Source organism: Rhinatrema bivittatum, chromosome 4 (genome assembly GCF_901001135.1).
Source record: "Rhinatrema bivittatum chromosome 4, aRhiBiv1.1, whole genome shotgun sequence".
In the NCBI taxonomy this organism is placed as follows: Eukaryota; Metazoa; Chordata; class Amphibia; order Gymnophiona; family Rhinatrematidae; genus Rhinatrema; species Rhinatrema bivittatum.
In genome coordinates this window covers 312,597,034-312,620,966 of record NC_042618.1, presented here as the reverse complement: position 1 = coordinate 312,620,966, position 23,933 = coordinate 312,597,034, and the positions used below count along the sequence as shown (strand labels likewise).

The following is a 23,933-nucleotide window of genomic DNA, read 5'->3' as shown; positions in this document are numbered from 1 at the left end:
TCAGCTAAAGGTAACATTTATCTGTGTGGAAAATGGTTTCAGAAATCATTACAGTCAAACCCAATTTATAGAAATAAAAACAAAAAAAAATACCATATGCCCCTGAGACTACTGCAGGTGCCAAGGTAATGGCAGCGAGTCCTGCTGTGGTAGACCTTTCCTGTAATTTGGGAGGATCTCCAGAATGCTTCTGAAACACACATATACAGCGAATGAGGACAACACACCTTCTAGAGAATTTCTTACTCTGCATTTAATACGCCGTTATTTTGCTGGGCCTGAAGAACTTACCTGATGGTTCCTGTTGGGGAGGGGAGAGGACTGATCAGGTGAGCCATGTTGTCTGGAATGTGTATTGTTAAGGGAGAGATCTGGGGCTGCACCGGCTTCACTGGGGACTCTGGGGCCTCCTGTTTTTCTCTCTTTTCATTGGACAGAGCAGTGAATGTTATCTTGATGTTTGTGCTGGGAAACCTAAAAGTGCATCTGCAAAAGAAAAAGCAGTATCAGAACATGCTTATGGCATGATGTAAAGTACAGGCTGCATTTGCAACCATCATAACATCGCAAAACATATTCCCTATTTAATAGCACTGCAATTTATAACACTTCCCCCAGAGGCTACAATTATGTTTTCAAAGCCAGAGCTTTTAGAAATTAAATAAGTGCTTATATTCACTGTAAAATTATACTGTTTTTGCTACTGACTTCTCAGCTAAACACTGAGCAAATGAAGCTGAATTGAAGTATACATGGAATTTAAACAAGAAAATTATTTCTGTTTAATCACAAATATACATGGTAAAACAAGCCTAAATATTCTAAGAGTTACAATATTTGCTGTATGAAATCCAGAAACTTAGTCCCCATTTATTTGTTCTGTTATGTATACAGAAGTAAGTGACAAAATAAACAGTGATCATGAAGTCTTGTTAGCCAGTTTATTTTTTAGGAAGAGACAGAACATGCACAACTCTGGATCTCAACTGGTGAGGTCCTCAGAATCTTTTATAGTAACAGTAGATTACAGCAGAAAAAGACCAATTGATCCATGCAGTCTGCCTAAGTATTCTGGTCTACACTAAGGATAGATCCCAACTACTAGCCATAGAAAACTGAAGGCTTATAGGATATCACTCCTTATCCAAGTGAGTTTTTGTCATCATCTTCTTTAGTTCTCTACCATCCTGGGTAGATAAGCACACAAGTTTCCATATATAATTCAGCATCCAACAGTCCCCTCCCCATATCTTACCACCAAACTTTGTAATAACCTAAAGGGATACCAAAACTAGTGAGGCTGTTAACCGAACACCTGGCTGGTAAGGTCCCATGATTTTAATGTAAGGTATTGAGCCAGCTGGTTTCAGCCAAACATTTTAACCTGTCAATACCCAGGGCCTGCAGTGTCACTAGGTTGTGTTTCCTTTAGCTGCCGCTTGGCTTCACCTTAACTCTCCCTGGCCTCTGCTCTTCAGACGAAGCATGAGTTGTTTGCAACCTCTCAACTCTTTCCACCACTGTCTGCTGTATCTGTTCCTCTCATGCTGGAATTCTGTCTCAGTACTGATTTCCACCACCTCTGCTGGAATTTGCCACCCTCTCATTAAAGAATTATTTTTCATTTCTTAGAAACATAGAAACGTGACTGTAGAAGACAACTATATGGCCTACTTAATCTGTCCATCCACATCAACTACTCAGCTCTACAATCCCTTCCATTCCGTCAGAGATCACCTGGGCTTATCCCATGATTTCTTGAATTCAGATATTCACCTACACAGAGAGGCTATTTCATTCATCAACCACCCTCTCTGACCGCACTAAGATCAAATTAGTCCACCACAGTTCATTCACATATATGCCGAGTCACCCTGAAGGAGAGGTAACTCCGAAACATTGCAGTGTCGGATGGACATCTTTTAAGAGACTTCATTGTACTGTGGACGGCTCTTCAGATAAGTGCACCTTGATAGTTTCTATATGAAGAATCTATGAACTTTATATACAAGTGACCAATGATTATAAAGCCCTAGCACTACACAGGGCTTTACCTGCAAAAGCCATAAGCAGCAAGCGGCGCTATATGACGGTCACTTTATAATAGACAAGTTTCCTTTTTCATAACAGAATTTCCTACAGGGTATACGTTTAGATATTTAAGTTCTATCCTCACATGTTGTAGAATGAAGACTACTGACCATTTTTACTAGCCACCCTCTGAACAGACACTATCTGAATTATATATTTTTGAAGTTGTAGTCTCCATAATTGAACACAGTATTCCAAATGAGGTCTCACCAGGGCATACAGGGACAATATCACCTCCTTTCTTCTGCTGACCATTCTTCTTCCTATGCACCCAAGCATATTTCTGGTTGTTGCCATTTGATCACCCTCATGGTTTGAACACTTTCCTAGTTGGATATTTTTAACAATAGATTGTGTTTTATAATTGTATATTAGTAATGTTTTTGTGTGTATTGTCATTTTTGATTATGTATGTTTTGATGTACATCACCACGATGTGTGAAGTGTGCAGCTAAAAAATGTTTAAATAAATAAAATAAATATCTTCAGTAAAAACACAAATCTTTCTCAGTCCTTCCACAATATCACTTAGAAAATCTTCTGAAACTTTTTCTCCAGCTTCATATCATGAGCTTTCTCTTTGAATTTCCCTTTATATGGAAAATTTCACCTTCTTATAACTTACCGAAGGTTTCACATTTTTTAATCTTATCATAAGACTCTTTCCCTTTTGTAGGATGGAGAGCATGTACTTGACCATACAGATCTGGTAAGCAGCTATGTGGAAGCTAAAGCATAGTGATGTGAAAGATCTTTTCCCCAAAATAGTCCAAGATCTTTGGAACCCCTCCTAGGAGAATGGAGAAGAAATTCTGAGACTTCTTGACTGTTTTCTAAGAGGTTTGTATGACCACATATTGGGATGGCAGCTAGGTTTTCATGAATTCTGAAGCCTCTTGGACACAGTACTTGATGTTGTCTTTCTTTAAGCCTCAAGGCACATAAAGTAGGATTTCCCTTATGCTTTTCTGTACATCCAGAAGAAGCTGATGTCCTTAAGGAGCTAGTGGCTGTGTCTGTACATCAAGGTATTGAAGGCACCCAAAAAGTGGTGCCCAGGGCTCACTTTCTTGTTCTAAAGTAAATAGTGTTCACCATTTCCTGAACAAATATGAGGCAGGGGAGGTTCTCTAGGGACAGCTGCTCCTGGTTGCAAAGGAGAGGGATCTAAGGGGCAGCTTGGAGAGTCCTGACACGATTCAGCTCTCTCCAAGCTAGATATCAGGAACAATGTTCCCTCAAATTTTTGAAAGTCTGCATGTGCTAGAAATTTCTTTGTGCAACATTCTATAAGCTAAGATTACATTTGTGCACTACGAGCCAGTATAATGCAAATATAATGCAAATATATTTTTACTAACTCCCATATTGATACAAAACCTCCCCTCTGCACTCCCATTCCTTGGTCGGACCACTTTCGGATTGACACCTGCTGTACAATAAAACAATTACCATCTAATGTTCACAGCAAAAAACCCATCTACTTCCAAAAACAAGGTCAAACAGATGAAATTAATAATGTGATATCAGAAGATCTCAAAAATTTAGATCTCACAGACGCTGAAACAGCTACCTCTTCTTGGTTTAAAATTACTAGTAACATAGCAGAGAAACTCTGTCCTATTCAATCCAAGGAAATCAATTCCGAAAAAATAATAAGGAAAAAACCTTGGTATACTCCCGAGCTTAAAGCTATGAAAATGGAGCTACGTAAGACAGAAAAAGAATGGCGCAGAAACCAAAATTCCACGACTTTATTAAAATTCAAATCATTACTACACAAATATCGCCAAGCCACAGACAAAACAAAAAAAGATTTCTATGCTTCCAGAATTCATCAATATCAATTCAACCCTCAAGCACTTTTCCAATATGTCAAAAGCCTTGTTACTGCTCCAACTCACAACAATCTAAACAATGATGATTCAAAATGTGAGGAACTAGCTACATTCTTTTATAACAAAATACATTCTATTTTAACGCAATTTAATTCATTTCCTGCTCCTTTACACACCAACCAAGCTACATCAGCCGCTCAAGATAAATTTGAAACAAAGCTATCTAATCTTGAGATTACTACTGGTATTGAAGTTGAGTCAATTCTAAAGAAAATGAAACCAGCTTTCCACCACACCGACATCTTACCTACTAAGACTCTTCTTACAATACGTTCTACAATAGCAAAACCTATTGCAAAGATTCTTAACAAATCCATCACCACAGGCATAGTTCCTTCTATACTTAAACATGCTATCATTACTCCAATGATAAAAAAATCTAACCTAGATTCATCTGATCCAGCAAACTTTCGACCAGTATCAAACCTACCCTTCCTCTCAAAGATTATGGAAAGAGTCATCAACAAACAACTAACTGATTATTTAGATGATCATCAAATACTCTTTCCATCCCAATATGGGTTCAGAAAGTACCACAGCACGGAAACACTTCTGATATCACTTTCTGAGGTGCTACTAAAAGCTTTAGATGCTGGCAAATCATACCTCATCACCCTTCTTGATATATCAGCGGCTTTCGACACGGTAAACCACAACACCCTTATTACCCATCTATCTGAAATAAGTATCTCGGGATCGGCTTTACTATGGTTTCAGTCATTCCTGAGCAATAGAACATACAGCGTTAGATGTGGACGAAGTGAATCCAAGCCAAGAAACCTCTCTCAAGGAGTCCTCCAAGGATCTTCTCTCTCCTCCACATTGTTCAATGTTTACCTTACACCGCTATGCCGGTTACTCTCTAAATTGGGTCTTCAACACTTCATCTACGCAGATGATGTTCAAATACTCATACCTATAACCAGCACAATCACAAATGCACTGAGTACCTGGAAGGTAGCTTTATTAGAAATTAAAACAATCCTCACAGACAACCAATTGGCTATAAATACCAATAAAACTGAACTTATCATAATTTCACCTCCAAAAAATACAATACTGATCAACTCTGATATTTCTCAAAACAACTCCACTATTTCACAACAAGTACGCAGCCTTGGTATCATCATTGACAGCAATCTCACGTTTAAAAAAATTCATCGCGGATACGGTAAAAAATGGTTTCTTTAAGCTATACACGCTTAAACGTATTAAATCTCTATTATACCAATATGATTTCCGCACAGTTTTACAAGCAACTATTTTATCAAAGATTGATTACTGCAATGCTCTGTTACTGGGTCTACCCAAAGCCACCATTCAACCTTTGCAAATGCTGCAAAATGCAGCTGCCCGCATTATCACCGACACAAGCCGCCATGATCACATCACTCCAGCTCTTCAGTCTTTGCACTGGCTACCCGTGGCTTACAGGATAATTTATAATCTATGTCGCTGATACACAAAGCCATTCAAAACAGAGAAATGCTCTGGTTCACAGATCAACTACAATTCAAAATGTCTTCCCGCCCAACGAGATTCCAGAATTTAGCCAAACTAAATATCCCAGCACCCAATCTGACTAAACTCTAGTACAAAAGAACGATCTTTCATCATTGCTGGATCAACAATATGGAACACCATGCCCTCTGAATTACGCCAGGAACTCTGTCACAAAAAATTTAAACAAAACCTTAAAACCTGGCTATTTAAAAAAGCCTACTATCAATGATCTGAATCCTCAACTACTCTTCCTAACTGCCACAATCTCTCATATATTTCTTATATTCTATTAATACAAAGTTATATACTGTATTGTTTTCATTTAGTTACCTTGTTATATTGTAAAGTGCAATGCTGAATTACTGTTTGAATGTAAACCGAGGTGATGTTATTTACGTACCCCGGTATAGAAAAATCTATAAATAAATAATAAATAAATATATGGACTTCTTGTGCACACTATGTTTTGCTATGTGCGCGAGGTTCATATCTTCTGTATGCGCGCACAGCTTAGAGGGAACAATGCCCAGGACTCCATGAAATCAAGAATGGATTAAAAATCTGAAATGATCTCTTTCCTTCAGTCCTGACCTCAGCAGGTTCCACAAAGGATCACTGTGTGAGGAGAAAGAGGCTGATGCCAAATAACTGTAGCTTGGTGATAGGTTTCAGCACCAAATCAATGTCATGGCTCTGGCACCAGACATGCTGCTTGGTGCCAGGACTTGGGTCTGGACAACTAGTTCAGTTGGCTACACAGATGGCGCTGAAGCATTCAATGCAGATACTCCTGCTTACTTCGGATGTCAACAGCTTCCAGGACCTGTCCAACTCCTTCTCTGAAATTACTATAGGGACACAGTTGCAATGAAAAGGTCCTTCTGAGTCACTACAGGGAAGGAACTGATGTCGGTTGCATGGGCTCTTGGAGACTGTTGCAGCTTGGCACTTGAATAAGCGGCTGAACTAACTAACTTTGGTGCAGAACCGTTTAGGACTGGACACTTATGCTGCCACTTATCTTCTTGCTCTCCACTTCCAGCATCAATGAGAATCAGTGCTCCACTACCTTCGCACAGTGCTGAGAACCTTGACCCTTCAAGGCCAAACTTTAGGCCAATGAATCCTTGCCATTCTCAAATGGAAGAGTTCCTAGATTATGTGCCTCTTTTTGCCTCAGCTTTAATAACTTCTTCCAGGCCTACAGTGCCGATAGGACACCAGTATAAAATTCTCTTAACTTTTTGAAAGACTATGCATGCAATAATTATGTGTAACGTTTTATAACCAAATTTGTGCACTATGAACCAGTATAATGCAAATATCATCAGGAATTCTTGCGCAAGCTATGTTTTGCTGTGTGCATAGGATTTGTGACCTGTATCCATATACAGACACACAGAACTTAAGAGGGAACAGTGTATACTGGCTGTCAGCATGACTCCCAAGCCCCTTGGGTGCTGATGGAGCATCAGGCAAGTCAATCTAAAGATGTTCCATAAAGCAAAATTGCTTACCATGTAATAGGTGCTATCCCAGGACAGCAGGATGTAGTCAGGGGCGGATTGACCTATCGGGGGAAATCGGGCTTCCCCCGGTGGGCCGGTCACTCCTGTCAAGTGTTTTTTTTTTTTTGTATTATAAAGTTTCCAACCAAAGTATTAGGGGGCGCCGCGAGCAGTGGTATCCCGAGGGGAGCCAATGCCCCCGGACGCAAGGAGGCTCATGCGGCCGCTGAGCAGCGACACGTATACAGCAGGCAGATCGGCAGGGCCGTGGTGAGGCTCACATCATCACGGCCCGAAGAAAAAGACCGCGCTTAAACACGCTGATGCTGCTCCTCCTTCCTGCCTGTGCGGCCCCGGAAGTAAACGTTGCCGGAGCCGCGTGGGCAGGAAGGAGGAGGAGCATCAGCGCGTGCAGAAGAGGAGCAGCGCTTACGGGCCGCCGCAAATCATCGTAACAGCCCGAGAAGAGGAAGAGACCCGGTAGCAGGGCCGCCGCGGCCCAAGAAGAGGCCCGGTAGCAGGGCCGCCGCAGAGCCCATCCTGCGGCGACCCGCGAAGAGGAGGCCCAGAGGTGAGAGAGAGGCTGCGGGTCTGTAGAGTGTGTGTGCGTGTATGAGATGAGTTGAGAGATTGTGTGTGAGAGTGAGGACCTGAATGTTTGCAGAGTCAGCATGTGAGAGCCTCTGTGGGTGTGAGAGAGACAGCATGTGTGTATGAATGATTGTATATGAGAGAGAGCATGTGAGAGTGTTGAGGGAAGAAGATGGAGAGAAAAGAAATAGAAAAAAAGACAATATAAAAGGAATTGGCAAAAAAAAAAAATAAGGGAAGGTGGAAAAAAAAAAGCCTGTGACCAACCGATTAGAAAACTAAGATCAGCCAGCAAAGGTAAAAAAAAAAAATTACTTTTTAGTGATTGGCACATGTAATCTTTGGGAATGTGCAAGAATAGCACTTTCTCTATGCGGATCTCACAATGTATGAGATCAGCATGGAGAAAGTGGAAGCCCACGGGACCTGCACAGAGGAGGCAGCAGAATGGGCTTCAGTGTCAGTAGCAGCAATCGGCGCCTCCCCAATAGCCATGCAGCAGCAGTGAGTGTGGCAGCAGAGGAATGAGAGAGGTTCCGAGGTTGTTGGCAAAAGAAAGAGAGGGGGTCTGCCTTTAGTGTGTGCATACATATGAATGGGACTCTGCCTGGGGGTCTGTGTGTGTGAGAATGAATGTGTGCCTGCCTGGGGGATGGTGAGGGAGTGGTGTGAAAATGAGTGTGTGTGAGTGTGTGTAAATTCAAGGGAGTAAGAGTTTGTGTGGGGGGGGGGGGGGTGTGTGGAGGGGGAGTGTCTTAGAGCCTGAGAGTGTGTCAGTGTCAGTGACAGCGAGAAGTTATGGTGGGTATAAGAGCATGAATGTGTATGTATGTGACAGTGTATGTATGAGAGAGAATGGACATGTGAGTATTTGTGAGAGAGAGGATAACCTCCTAATCCTCGACAATATCAGGGTGACTGGAAATAAAGAGCTCCCACAGAAGGGGGCAGCAGGGGCTTTTTAAAATCCTTATTAGTTTTAATTATTGAATGTTATTTGATATATATGTGCTGTTTTGAAATATTTTATTAGTGTTTGGGACATTGTAAAAAATGTATATGATTTTAATTACTAGAAATTCTATTTATCAGTTTTAAAATATTCTTATTATGGTTTTACTATTATAACTGATGTTTATGTTTCTTGATTTTATTTGTTTTATGAGGAATGGTGGTTCTATTTTTCTATTGTTAATACATGGAGTCTGGCTTCTTGGAGTTTCCATTTCAGTTTTTGTCATTTGTGCTCCTTCATTTTGTATTCTGTATTTGGTGAGAGTTTGTGTTCTGCATGCAAAGACTGAGATGAAGCATTCTTTTAGCATGTGGTTTCTCTGTAGGGATCTGTAGTAGCTTGACCTGTTTCTGTTTTCCTGAAAGGAGGTGTATTGATATTTTAGATTCTGGTGTAATATTTGTGGTATTCTTTTTCATAGGTGGGGTTGTTATTCTTTGAGTGTTGACAAATAGTACTGTGTTGATATGGGAGGACCATACCGAAATATAGGGGTGTGTACATATATGTAAATTATATGTAAATTATATATGTAAATTATATTGTATATGTAATTGGGTACCCATGGGCCAGTATGGAGAAAAATCCCCCGGGCCACTATTTTCCCACAATCCGCCCCTGGATGTAGTCCTCACATATGGGTGACATCATTGATTGAGCCCTATTGCAGAAAACTGTCAAAGTTTCTAGAAACTTTTGACTGGCACTCTGAGCCCACTGAGCATGCCCAGCATGCCATGATATTCTCTGCCACAGGGGTCTCCCTTCAGTCTCGTATGTAACCATAAGCTTTAGCAAAAATAAAATAATAAAAGGTATCGGCCCCAACTCCGTAGGGTGGCAGGTGGGTTTCGTGAGGACTACATCCTGCTGTCCTGGGATAACACCTATTACAAGGTAAGCAATTTTGCTTTATCCCAGGACAAGCAGGATGCTAGTCCTCACATATGGGTGATTAGCAAGCTAGAGGCTGAGTCATTTTGTAGTGAAGCAACAGTGAAGTATTGTTGGTGAAAATGAGGCAGCCGAAGATCACAGCAGGTTGGATGTAGAAGGAGTTGGGATTATACTGGAAACAAGTTCTTTAAGACAGATTGTCCATAGGCTGAATCTTGTCGTCCTTTGTCCAAACAGTAATGAGCTGCAAAGGTGTGAAGAGAACTCCATGTTGCTGCTTTACATATGTCAAGAATTGGCACTGAACGATAGTGTGCTACTGAGGTTGACATTGCTCTTACTGAATGTGCCTTTACTCGCCCTTGGAGAGGAAGGCCTGCTTTTTCATAACAGAATGCTATGCAATCTGCTAGCCAGTTGGAGAGAGTATGTTTGCCCACTGGATTACCCGGTTTGTTTGGATCAAAAGATACAAAAAGAGTTGAGTGGATTTCCTGTGGACTGCAGTGCGGTCTAAGTAATATGCTAGCGCACATTTACAGTCCAAGGTATGTAAGGCCCATTCCCCTTGGTGAGAATGAGGCCTTGGAAAGAATATGGGCAAAACTATGGATTGGTTCAAGTGGAATTCCGTAACTACTTTGGGGAGGAATTTTGGATGTGTACGGAGAACCACTCTGTCATGTAGGAATTTTGTATAGGGTGAGTACGTGACAAGTGCTTGTAACTCACTAACCCTTCTAGCTGATGTAATGGCTATAAGGAAGATTTATTTATTTAAAAATGTTTCTATACCGCTTTTACAATGTTTAATCAAAACTGTGTACAAAAATATCATTCTAAGAAAGAAAAATAAGAAACATCATAATATTACAAAAAATGTAATTATATAATTATCATTTGGGAGGACTTCCAGCTGGGAAACCTCTCTTCGAGAGGTAGGCAGAGAAGGGCAGGCTACAAGCTCCGTTTTTTCACCCTCGGAGCTGTTCCATCGTGCCGCCCGTAGCCACGCCCCCTAAGTGACGTCATCGGGAGGGGCCGGAATCGCTGAGATAAATCCAGGGAAGCTGCTGTGACTTTTGGAGGACTTCCAGCTGGGAAACCTCTCTTCGAGAGGTAGGCAGAGAAGGGCAGGCTACAAGCTCCGTTTTTTCACCCTCGGAGCTGTTCCATCGTGCCGCCCGTAGCCACGCCCCCTAAGTGACGTCATCGGGAAGGGCCGGAATCGCTGAGATAAATCCAGGGAAGCTGCTGTGACTTTTGGAGGACTTCCAGCTGGGAAACCTCTCTTCGAGAGGTAGGCAGAGAAGGGCAGGCTACAAGCTCCGTATTTTCACCCTCGGAGCTGTTCCATCGTGCCGCCCGTAGCCACGCCCCCTAAGTGACGTCATCGGGAGGGGCCGGAATCGCTGAGATAAATCCAGGGAAGCTGCTGTGACTTTTGGAGGACTTCCAGCTGGGAAACCTCTCTTCGAGAGGTAGGCAGAGAAGGGCAGGCTACAAGCTCCGTATTTTCACCCTCGGAGCTGTTCCATCGTGCCGCCCGTAGCCACGCCCCCTAAGTGACGTCATCGGGAGGGGCCGGAATCGCTGAGATAAATCCAGGGAAGCTGCTGTGACTTTTGGAGGACTTCCAGCTGGGAAACCTCTCTTCGAGAGGTAGGCAGAGAAGGGCAGGCTACAAGCTCCGTATTTTCACCCTCGGAGCTGTTCCATCGTGCCGCCCGTAGCCACGCCCCCTAAGTGACGTCATCGGGAGGGGCCGGAATCGCTGAGATAAATCCAGGGAAGCAGCGGCGCCCAGCCGCAGGCGCGCAGCCGAAGCCGCGCGCCAAAGGGGCGCGCCCCTGGGCGAAAAAAATTTCTTATTACTACACCTAACCATATGGGCAGGAAAAGGAAATCAAAAGTTTGGACTTCATCTCCAGCGACAACGGAGGCTAGGGGGCCGATGGACCAACATGTTGTAAGGCGGGTAAGTCAATCTGCCCGCAATACAATACCTGAAATATCCTTTTCCTCGGGAGCTTCAGACAGCCCGAGCCAGCAGTTACTAACTCAACCTCACCTGGACTCAATTGTACTTCCTCAATCAGGTTTAAGGATGGAAGAAAGTGTTATGGATAATGATATACCTCTTCCCACAGTAATGGGGGAGAGGGTGGAATTGGGGTCTAATGAGGGACCTGGACTACAAATATTAAGTCCAGTAACCATAGACCCTCAGAATATAACCCTGGTGGATGTATGGAGAGCAATTAATGATTTGCAAAAGGTAATGACAGGATTTATGGCCCAGACTAATAAAGGAAATCTAGAGTTAAAAACTAATATAGAATTACATAATAATCGTTTAAAACAATTAGAGGAGGCAAGCGGGGAGGCTACAGTACAGATAGCAGCCCTGCAAACTGCAAATCATTCCTTTATTAAGGATTCTCTGACAGCTCAGCGGCAAATTGAGAGACTGGAAAATGAGAATAGGGTTAGAAACCTGAGGTTTTTAAATTTTCCAATGACCAGACTCCTTTCAGCCACTGAGTTGTTAAAGAAATACTTAAAAGAAAATTTGTTTATATTAAATATAGATGATCAATCTATTTCAAAAATATATTATGCTTTGAATTCTAGAATAAAGAGACAGGAAGGAGAGGAAGGTATGGACAGTATCCAACAAAAGTCCCCTAATTTGACCTCCTTCCTGGAGTCGTCAGTGGATGACATACCACAAAGAGCCACACTTCTTGTGACCTTTTGCAGAGAGAAGGATAAGGTTAATATTCTTGAAAAATATTTTAGGAATAAAGAGTCTTTGTTTTGTGGTTATAAAGTCCAGGTATTTCCTGATGTATCACGTACTACCCAGTACAGGAGGAAGCAATTTCTTATGTTGAAATCTAGAGTATTGTCCATAGGGGCAACATATTTTCTTAAATTCCCCTGTAAATGTGTAATAGTGTATCAGAAGAATAAGTTTATTTTCCAGGACCCATCTCATTTAGAAACATTTTTAGTAGATAAAGAAAGAGGATGATTTAGAAAATAACTGCAATAAATAAAGTAATCCAGCTATATGTAATTTGATAGAAATACATTTTCTTTTGAGTTTTGCTTGTTAATGGTTCCTCCCATGTAGTGGACTATAAGATTGAGGTATAGAAAGATTTACTTGAATTTATAGTGGGCTAAGATTGTTATACCAAAAAAAATTTTGTTCCTTCTTTTTGCAATTTGTATAAATTTGTAAAAACCCAATAAACTATAAATATAAATATTTATTTTTCATTTGGTTGCTCAACAGTCACATGAAAGAGAAAAAGGTTCTTAGTTATGATTCCAAAATCTTAGCTGCTCATCCATATACTTAGCTGCTTGTTGTTCCTACTCGTTGTTGCTGCTCATCAATCCAGATTCTTAGCTGTTCATTATTTAGATGCTCGTTGTTCCCAACATGGCCAGGTTTCAGATGAAATCCTTTATCAAGTGTAAAAGCACACCAAATAGAAAAATCTTCTCAAGCTCTTCAGCAACATGGCACTACCGATCACCAAACATGGCAGACAGCTTACTCGCCACAGCGTTCATATTTAACATAACTACCATGTGACCACATCAAAGAATTAATTATACTAATGACTACCAATCAAGTTGTTCATTCATACCCCTAGGCTGTTCAATCTTCAATTTGTGAATTCAAAATTGTTCTCTATAATTGAGGCATGCTACAATATCAAACTGAAGGCTTTAACTTTGTCAGTAACAGTCCACATCAATTTCTCAAGAGTGTTGTTGCTCAGCACAACGAGTTACCATTGGAGCTGAAAAAGTACCGGTGTTTAACCAATAACGGTGTTCAATCAATCTTAGCTTTACTGCACTCTTGATACGTCCAACATACACCCTCAGGCAAGGGCAAATTACAACATACACCACTTATTCAGTGGTGCAATCCGTGGTGAATTTTCTCCTCACATTGTATCCCGATACTGGGTCAGTCCAACATTCACTCTCTATGGTGTTATCACACACACTGCAGAGCCCACACTTGAAATGGCCCTTCAATTTCACAGACCCAGACATCAAACTCGTGGATGTCTGAATCCAATTCTCCTCCCCCTGCTGCTGTTGAAGCAGAGAGTGAAGTTGCAGTTGCATCAAAGGCATCAAGGCTAATCAGTTAATGGTACTAATGCCATGCCTTCTGATGAATATGTGAACCGCCTGGACGGATAGTTTACCTACCCATTGTGCGGTATATAAAACTTTAAAATAAATAAATAAAATAAATACACAACCTTATCCCTCATGTTAAAACCATGAGTGGTGGTTCATTAAAGACATCGTGCAAAGCTAGGACATGCCAGTGGTTTTTAATTGAAGACGCTTCAATTAATCAGGTGAAGAATTCCACTATTGAACAAATACTCTGACCTTTCTAACCTTGTGATTGTTCTTTCAATAAGCATGGGCTCCTCTAAGCAGCTGAGCATTTTAAAATTAAGATACAGTAATTCTCTAAATGCTTCCAGCAAGCAATTTTAACTATCAGAAACATTGTTAAGAAATGGAAGTTACAGTATCTGTGATCCACCAATTCAATTTTCATTTCATCAATCCAAAGCACTTTGTTCCAAAACGTTTCAGGCTTTTCAAGGTTTTAATTTGCATACTAGACTATGACTTATGATTTGGTCACAGAAGAGTTTTCCTTCTAACAACTCTCCCATGAAGATCATTGCTTTGTACTGTGAAACTGTGGACAACTACTCCAGTTCTAGCTAAACTTTTCAGCAGATCATTCGCAGTGATACGATATGATACTGAGCTACGAATACCTAAAAAAGTTTAATGATGTGCGAACCTCAAACCTTTTCCATGGGAAAGAAAACAGTAAAACTAGAGGTTATGAAATGAAACTTCAGAAGGAATGACTTAGATCCAATGTCAGGAAATACTTCTTCACGGAGAGGGTGGTGGATGCTTGGAATGCCCTTCTGGAGGAGGTGGTGAGGATGAAAACATTAAACGAACTCGGGGGGCATGGGATAAATACTGTGTATCCCTAAAGGTTGGAAATGATGAAGAGCGTGCATGGTGGTAACCTGTATGGAGCATCAGAAGGCATGGCATTAGTACCATTAACTGATTAGCCTTTATGCCTTTGATGCAACTGCAACATCACTCTCTGCTTCAACAGCAGCAGGGGGAGGAGAATTGGATTCAGACATCCAAAGCTGGGTCCCAACTTTTATAGTACGGGGTACTGATACACAGACAACAGGGAAAAAGCACAGGACTATTTCTGCAACCAAGACCAAAAGCAAAGCATGTTTAAGCAGCATGTCTGGTTATAAATATTACTACCCTTACCATAAGGCTTGAGGGTAACCAGCATGGAATGGCAGTTACTACCCTAAACAGAGATAAAGGGGTAATCTGCATGGAGCAGCGGTTACAACCTTATGAAACTTGCAGGGCAGACTGAATGGACTATTTGTTCTTTTTCTGCCATTGTTACTATCTGTTTTGCAGATCTGGGTAGTACTATCAGAAATTTCTTGATCTTCTAAATCAGCGCTTCTCAACTGGTGTGTGGCGACACACCAATGTGTCGCCAAGCACCAGCTGGTGTGTTGCGACTCCCGGTGTCCGACAGCCCCAGTTATACTTCTTTACTTTTTTCCTGCCCCCACGGGCCAATCGAAAGCCTCCTCCCTTCCTGCCAGTGGGAGGAGGAAGCCTCTGATTGGCAAGTGGGGCAGGAAGAAGGGGGGGCATCTCATAGCCCGGGGTGGGGTGGTTTGAAGGGGGCTGGGAGGAGTAGCAGTGTCCAGGCCCGTGGCGGCGAAGAAGTCTGACCCTGTGGCCGCCACGGGCTGCCCCAAAATGGCAGTGAGTCACAAGCACGAAGAGGCCGGTTGCTCCGGGGATTCTCCCCCACAAATGCAACAATGAGCGCGCGGCAGAGCTGCGTTTAAAGTAATAGTGGCACTCAGCCATGGTGATTATAGATGGAGCAATTGGAGCTCCCAGTGGCCGTAAAAGCAGGCAGATGGGGGGCAGCGGGAGCCTAGGGATATCTCGACAGCCAGAAGAAAGGCTTGAGTGCAGTGGCATATTTTTCTAAAATAACTGTTTGTTGCTTCAGTGGGGCTGAGAAGGCAGCGGTAGCACTGGGAAATCTGCCACTGCGAAATTAAAGGGGAACATAGCATTGGGGCTCTAAGCAAAGTGTGTGTCAGAGAGAGAGACTGGGCAGGGAGGTGACCTGGGTGTGAGAGAGACAGACTGATCGTAGGGTTTAATTGGGGAGGGGGGGGGGGGTGAGTAACTTGTGGGCCCTAAAGAAGAGGACCGTAAGGAAAGAGCTTCAGCAGCTGCTGCTCCCGGAATGTGCTTTCAAGGGAAAGGAATAGGTGGAGAGGGTAAGTAAAGTTGGCATTTATTTTTCTTGATTGACTTCCATTTTAATTATTGAGTATTATGTGATGTGTCTGCTGTTTTGAAATATTTTATTGGTATTTGGACAATTTTTAATAATTTTTATGTTTTGTTTGACCTTATTCTGTTCATCAGCTATTTCGAAACATTTATTAATATAGTTTTACAGTTATTTCTGTGTGGGGATCTATAGCAGCTTGGCTTGTTCTGTTTTCCTAACAGGAGGTGTATTAGTGTTTAGGACCTGATTTAATATTTGTAGTGTTGCCTTTTCATAGATAGGGTTGTTATGTGTTCCATAATGCAGGTGTAACTTTGTGCAGATTAGTTTCTGTGCATTATTGCAGATCCTGGGACTGTGTTAGGTGCTATATTTCTCTCTACATTTCGCCAGGTTTGCACTGCATGCAGAGTGACTTTTTTGGTTTTCCATTCCAGTTTCTGAACATAAGAAATTGCCATGCTGGGTCAGACCAAGGGTCCATCAAGCCCAGCATCCTGTTTCCAACAAAGGCCAAACCAGGCCACAAGAACTTGACAATTACCCAAACACTAAGAAGATCCCATGCTACTGATGCAATTAATAGAAGTGGCTATTCCCTAACTAAACTTGATTAATAGCCGATAATGGACTTCTCCTCCAAGAACTTATCCAAACCTTTTTTGAACCCAGCTACACTAACTGCACTAACCACATCCTCTGGCAATAAATTCCAGAACTTTGTGTTGAGTGAAAAAGAATTTTCTCCGATTAGTCTTAAATGTGCTTCTTGCTAACTTCATGGAATGCCCCCTAGTCCTTCTATTATTCGAAAGTGTAAATAACAGATTCACATCTACTCGTTCAAGACCTCATGATCTTAAAGACCTCTATCATATCCCCCCTCAGCCGTCTCTTCTCCAAGCTGAACAGCCGTAACCTCTTCAGCCTTTCCTCATAGGGGAGCTGTTCCATCCCCTTTATCATTTTGTTTGCCCTTCTCTGTACCTTCTCCATCGCAACTATATCTTTTTTGAGATACAGTGACCAGAATTGTACACAGTATTCAAGGTGCGGTCTCACCATGGAGCGTTATAGAGGCATTATGACATTTTCCGTTTTATTAACCATTCCCTTCCTAATAATTCCTAACATTCTGTTTGCTTTTTTGACTGCTGCAGCACACTGAGCTGACAATTTTAAGGTATTATCCACTAAGATGCCTAGATTTTTTTCCTGGGTGGTAGTTCCTAACATCGTGTAACTACAGCAAGAGTTATTTTTCCCTATATGCAACACCTTGCACTTGTCCACATTAAATTTCATCTGCCATTTGATTGCCCAATCTTCCAGTCTTGCAAGGACCTCCTGTAATGTATCACAATCCGCTTGTGATTTAACTACTCTGAATAATTTTGTATCGTCCGCAAATTTGATAACCTCACTCGTCGTATTCCTTTCCAGATCATTTATATATATATATATATATATATATATATATATATATATTGAAAAGCACCGGTCCAAGTACAGATCCCTGAGGCACTCCACTGTTTACTCTTTTCCACTGAGAAAATGTACCATTTAATCCTACTCTCTGTTTCCAGTCTTTTAACCAGTTTGTAATCCACGAAAGGACATTGCCTCCTATCCCATGACTTTTTAGTTTTCTTAGAAGCCTCTCATGAAGGACTTTGTCAAACGCCTTCTGAAAATCCAAATACACCACATCTACCATCTCCATATTTATAATTTGTGGTTTTTCTGAACTTGGTGAAGGTCAGTTCTGGGTGTGTGACCGAGGTGAGGTATTTTACTAGCATGTAGGTAACTGTATCAATCTTATTTGTTGTGTTTTCTCAATAGGATTTGTATTACTGGTAAATTACTGTCTTTTCATAAGGAAGGCTATTGTGCCTGGTAGTAAAGGGAGTTTGTTTTGCTTTTACTGAGATGTCATCAGAACCAGAATATTTTTTTTTTGCATGGTGAGTTCTATGGGTAATGCCCTAGTTCTGCTCTGCATCCATTGTTAGGGGTCAAGGGGGTTCCCATGGATACAGAGTGTATATTTACATATAGCCTCACGACGGTCACATGTTCAGTGCGTCACGGATGTGACAACCATCTGTCAGGTGTGTCCCGGCCAAAAAAGGTTGAGAACCACTGCTCTAGCCTTGACTTCATGTATCTTCCATTTCTTAACAATGTTTCTGATAGTTGAAATTACTATCTGGAATCATGTAGAGATTTTTCTTTTTTATAGGCTTCCCTTGCTTTCTAATAGTATTTTCAATTTCAAATGCTCAGTTATTTAGAGGAACCCATAGCTGCTGAAAACCATGGGTAGACAGAATAATCACAATCTGAAGTCAGAGGATCAGAATATTTGCTCAACAGTGAAATTGTATTCATGTAACTAAAGGCCTAATGAGGCAACCTTTTGGGCCTTAAGTAAATAGTGACAACTGGAAGAGTGTCCAAGCTATTGCACATGCCATATTCATTATTTTATTATTTTCAACCTACAATACAGTAATTTAGTATTAACAATTGCAGAAATGTCATGTTTAACTTTGTACCAAATAGAGGTTTTATCTGCTTCTGTTCATTTAGATCCTCATTGAAACACAAAATTTGACCAATGTTGTCTTTTTGCATTGTATATTTTAAGTGTACTATCCATACAGGAATGAAATATATATCAGAATGAAAGAGGGATGGTAATGATTTTGCTTTCTCTACATGCCCCAATGAAGGGGATGAAAAAATTCCTCTGAAGAAAGGCTAAAGAGATTAGGACTCTAGCTTAGAGAAGAAATAGCTGAGGGGAGATATAATAGAAGTCTATAAAACGAGTGGAATGGAACAAGTAAACCTTAATTAGTTGTTTACTCTTTCAAAAAATACCAAGACCAGGGGATACACAAAGAAGTTACAAGGTAATACATTTAAAACTAATAAGAGAAAATATTTTTTTTATTCAATACATAATTAAGCTCTGGAATTCGTTGCCAGAGGATGTGGTGAAAGCTGTTAGTGCAGTTGCATTTAAAAAAGGTTTGGACAAATTCCTGGAGGAAATGTCCATTTACCATTAAGGTAAAGTTGTAGAAAGCCACTGCTTATTCTTGAGATAAGCAGTTTGGAATCTATCCAATGGGATCTGCCAAGCACTTGTGACCTGGCTTGGCCACTGTTGGAAACAGGATACTGGGCTTGATGGACCTTTGGTCTGACCCAGTATGGCAAATTTTATGTTCTTATGTAGAATTGCTTGCACTGTTGCTTTGAGACATGTCCCAATCAGTCCTGAACAATCTTAATGTTTCATCATCATTTTAACTGTGCAACTGGCAGAGTAACAGGCTCTGCAATGCGACACAAACCTCACTGCTATGGATTTTTGGCAGGTTGTCAGGAAGGGAAATGACTTATCACACTCCAAACCGTTTGACTACTATTAGGCATTAACAAAAAGGGCATGCTACCTGCATTTGCTTGTCCTGTGTTATATGCTGAATTCAGACAACCTCAGTTAAAACTAACACTTCTTCCAGCACAGGCTATGAATACACAAGTCTCATTCTTTCACTGGTATTCCACTGATAACAAAAAATGGAAAATGTTTCAAATAACCCTGATGAAGCATTTTCTATTTCCTTTTACATAACCCACTTTCCTTTAATTATAATTAGGGATCATCAGAACTGTTTATGAATTCTTTAACTATAAACTCATGTTAGCTTCTTTGAAGTTTTTCTTAATAGATAGTGTCAAAATTCCACCCTTACTGTGCACTCCACAGTACCTCAGCCTACATTTCCAAATGGGGATCTGGGGATTTAAACCTACAATCTTCTAGCTCCAAACCAGGCAACTTTACTGCTGAGTTAAAGGAGCATCCCTGCTTTGTTAAGCTAAAAAGAAGAAGATTATCTACTTTAGACAAGTTTTTCATATCTACTTCCTTATTACTCTAACCTGTCAGATGGCTACACAAAATCCTTTACCCCTCCCCCCCCCAAAAAAAGAGTCATCTACAAACTCACAAGAAACCTATACATGATAACTTGAGACAGATCACCAACCTCAAACCTCTCTTTTTAGGAGTGCCTTTGAAACTGCTTCAACATATCAACTTGGCCCCTAATATATATAATGTATATTTCTGTCTGCTCTTAGAAAAAAGCAGCACTTCCCCTATTTAAACCAGGCAGTGTTTTTCCATTGAGTCAATTAGTCTGTCTAAAGTCCAAGCTACTGTATTTTAATGTGTATGTTATCAATGGTTTTTATATTAACATTTTAATTATGTATGTTAAATGAATATGTAAACCGTTTGGCCACCTAAGTGTAATGGCGGTATATAAATATTTTTAAATAAATAAGATGAGAAATGGAGAGAAGACAGACTATAAGAATATTTATTTATTTATTTATCTAACAGTTTTTTATACCGATCTTCATAGTAAATAACCATATCGGATCGGTTTACATTTAACAAGGGTAAACTGAAGTAACAATTCTGGTAAACAATAGATAACAAAAGATAGGAATAAGTCAAAAAGTTACAATCAACAAGGAATAAAGAACTTGGAAGCTTAAAACAAGCTGGAAAAAAGATAAAGGCAGGTGAATAATTATAAAGAGATACGATTGAACATGGAAAACCTCCAACAACTCCGTACTATATACAAAGCAACAGTACGAGCAGCGGACTCTTCTCCCGAGTAAATGGGCGGGTCTTTGGATTGATGTGTGGTGGTAAAGGAATGAAAATTAGCAGGTAAGAACCAATTTTCCTTTCCCTGTATGTACTGAGATCAGTCCAGACTCCTGGGATGTACCTAAGCTTCCCTTAACTTGGATGGGACCTGGAGAGTTCCGCTTGTAAAACACTCTCACTAAAACACATGGAAGCCAGAGCCCCAATATCCAAGCAATAATGCCTAGCAAAAGTGTGCAACAACTTCCCAGTAGCCACCCTGTGAATGTCACATGGAGACAGCTCTCCATGTGACTCAGCCCAGGAAGTCACCTGAGAATGCTTCGAGTGCGCCCCTAAACCCCCTGGCAGCAGGCGACCGTTAGAAATGTAAGTCAACTCGATCGCTTCCTTCAGCTACCCACAATTGTAGCCTTAGATGACTTATGTCCCTTCTTTATTCTACATAAGAATACTAGGCAACACTATTTTCTAGCTAGAGTTAGCAGTTCATTTAACATTTATATTCCTGAGAATCCAGAGAATCAACCTGCTCAAAACAGATTACAGAAAAAGAAAAAAAAATACATACAAACAAATGAATATACTGCAACCCAAAGACAATAAGGAGAAATGACTACTTATCTGATAATTTCGTTTTCCTTAGTGTAGACAGATGGACTCAGGACCTGTAGGTTATGATCCCCTGCCAGCAGATGGAGACTGAGCAAGCTGAGGTCACAGTATATCTTGCAGTGACACCAGCCTTCCAGTATTCTCTTCAAAAGCAACTGTAAAGAGACTAGCAAAAAACTTGATTAAAAACAGTCAACCATTACTGTACTCAAACAAGAAATACTGAACTCAAGCAAGGAACGTATGTACCCCAATCTAGGGACTGGATGATTACCAATAATCCCCCGGAACACGTAGTCCCACAGGAGGACCATTGACACAATCATGCGGCAGTTGAGGGCAGGAAGCTGAGTCCATCTGTCTACACTAAGGAAAACAAAATTATCAGGTAAGTAGTAATTTCTCCTTTCCTAGCATGTAAACAGACTCAGGATCAGTGGGATGTACCAAAGCTACTCCCGAACAGGGTGGGAGGCTGCCCGCGGTCCAGTCAACATCGTACATGGAAAGACTGCATCCTCTAGGACCTGCACATCCAGACAATAAAACCTAGAAAAAAAGTGTGTAAGGAGGACCACGTCACAGCTCAGCAAATGTTGACAGGAGACAAGAATCTAACCTCTGCCCATGACACTGGGGCTATGCCCCAGTGGAATGGGCCCTAACCTGAGAAGGCAAAGGCTTTTCAGCATCCACATACGCAGCAGTGTCTACCTCCTTAATCCAGTGAGCTATAGTAGTAGTCCGTGAAGCTGGCTCGCCCTGCTTCCTTCCGGCACGAAGGACAAACAGGCAATCCGACGTTCGGAAAGGTTCAGAAACTGCCATTTACCGCACAAGTCTCTTGACATCCAAGGGACGCAGGAGGCAATACTCCTCCACGTCCCTAACTTATCCAGGGACAGCAAGGAAATGGATTGATTCAAATGAAATTCCAAGACCACCTTAGGCAAGAATAATGGAACAGTACGGAAGCTGTAACGACCCTGGAGTCACCCGAAGGAAAGACTCCTGGCAAGACAAGGCCTACAGCTCAGAAATTCAATGCGCAGATCATATAGCCACCAGGAACACTGACTTCAAGCTCAATAACCACAAGGAAAGGCTACACAGTGGTCAGAACGTAGGGCCTGCCAAGAATTCCAGCACCAAATTAAGACCCCACAATTTATTTATTTATTTTGAATTTTTCTATACCGGCATTCGCGATGGGAATCGCATCATGCCGGTTTACAATTAACAAGGTGTGACAGGGAAAATAATAAAAACATTAACAGGTGCTAAAAAGAAAAAGTAGCAGTTACAATAAAACAGGGAAATAATACAACTTGGAACGATGAAGAGGTGAAAGTAATTTAACAGAGAGAAAAAAGTTGTTGATTACCCTGTTGGGTGCTCAGAGTTGATTAAATGTGAGTTAAGGTTCAGTTGGCGTCTGGAAAGGCTTTCATAAATAACCAAGTTTTAAGTCTTTTCCTAAATGTTGGAAGGCAGGGTTCCTGTCTCAGATCTGGTGGGATGGAGTTCCATAGAGTAGGTCCTGCCGTGGAGAAAGCCCTGTCTCTGAGAGGTATATGCTGAAAGGTTTTGGAAGGAGGAACCTGTAGTGAATCTCTGTAGGACTCTCTGATCGGTCTGGTGGAGGTATGTTTTTTAAAAGGGATTTGGAGGTTAAGCGGCGAGAGTTGATGGATAGCTTTGTAGATGGTGGTAATGGATTTATATAAGATTCTATAGTGAACTGGCAACCAGTGCAAGTCTTTGAGAATAGGAGATATGTGGTCTCTTCTTCTTGTGTTTGTCAAAATTCTGGCCGCCATGTTCTGAATAATCTGGAGGGGTTTAGTGTGAGAAGACGGGAGACCTAATAGAATGGAGTTGCAATAATCTAGCTTAGAAAAGATTATTGATTGCAAGACTGTTCTGTAGTCGTGGGAGTGGAAAAGTGGTTTAATTCTTTTTAAGACATGAAGTTTATGAAAGCAGTCCTTGGTGGTTTGATTAATAAATGATTTTAGGTTTAGCCGATTGTCAATGATAGCTCCTAGGTCTCTTACTTGTGATGTTTGAAAGCCAGTTGGAGGATTTGAGGAGAGGTTACTGTTTTCAGGGGAAATTAGGAGTTCGCTTTTTGAAGAATTTAGGATTAGGTTTAGACTGGAGAGGATGTTGTCAATTTTTAGAAGGCAATTTTCCCAGAGTTCAATAGTTTTTGTGAGGGATTCTTTGATGGGGATGACGATCTGGACGTCATCCGCATATAAAAAGTATTTGAGGTTCAGTTTGGTTAATAGTTGACATAGGGGGAGGAGGTAAATGTTAAAGAGCGTGGGAGAAAGGGAGGAGCCCTGCGGAACTCCTAGCGTGGAAGGATAATACTGAGATTCTTTGTTGTATATTTTGACCTTGTATCCTCTGTTCCCCAGGAATGATTTGAACCAGGCAAGTGCAGAGCCTGTTATTCCAATGTTTGCTAGTTGATTTAGGAGGAGGGATTGATTAACAGTATCAAAGGCGGCCGAGAGGTCGAGGAGTATCAGTAAGTAGGCATGACCTTTATCGAGGCCCATGATGAGGTAATCTGTTAGGGATATGAGAAGTGATTTGGTACTTAAAGATTTTCGGAAGCCATATTGGGTGGGGAATAATATTTTGTGGTCTT

General features: G+C 41.2%; 1 protein-coding gene across 1 annotated transcript in view; it reads right to left on the bottom strand.

Annotated features, from left to right (window-relative positions):
* FOXK2 (forkhead box K2) overlaps nucleotides 1-23,933 on the bottom strand; it is a 281,644-nt gene that overhangs the window by 152,639 nt on the left and 105,072 nt on the right. The window contains exon 2 of the mRNA XM_029600265.1: nucleotides 292-486. Within this exon, the coding sequence (XP_029456125.1) occupies nucleotides 292-486 (195 nt within the window). The remainder of the gene's footprint in view (nucleotides 1-291; nucleotides 487-23,933) is intronic.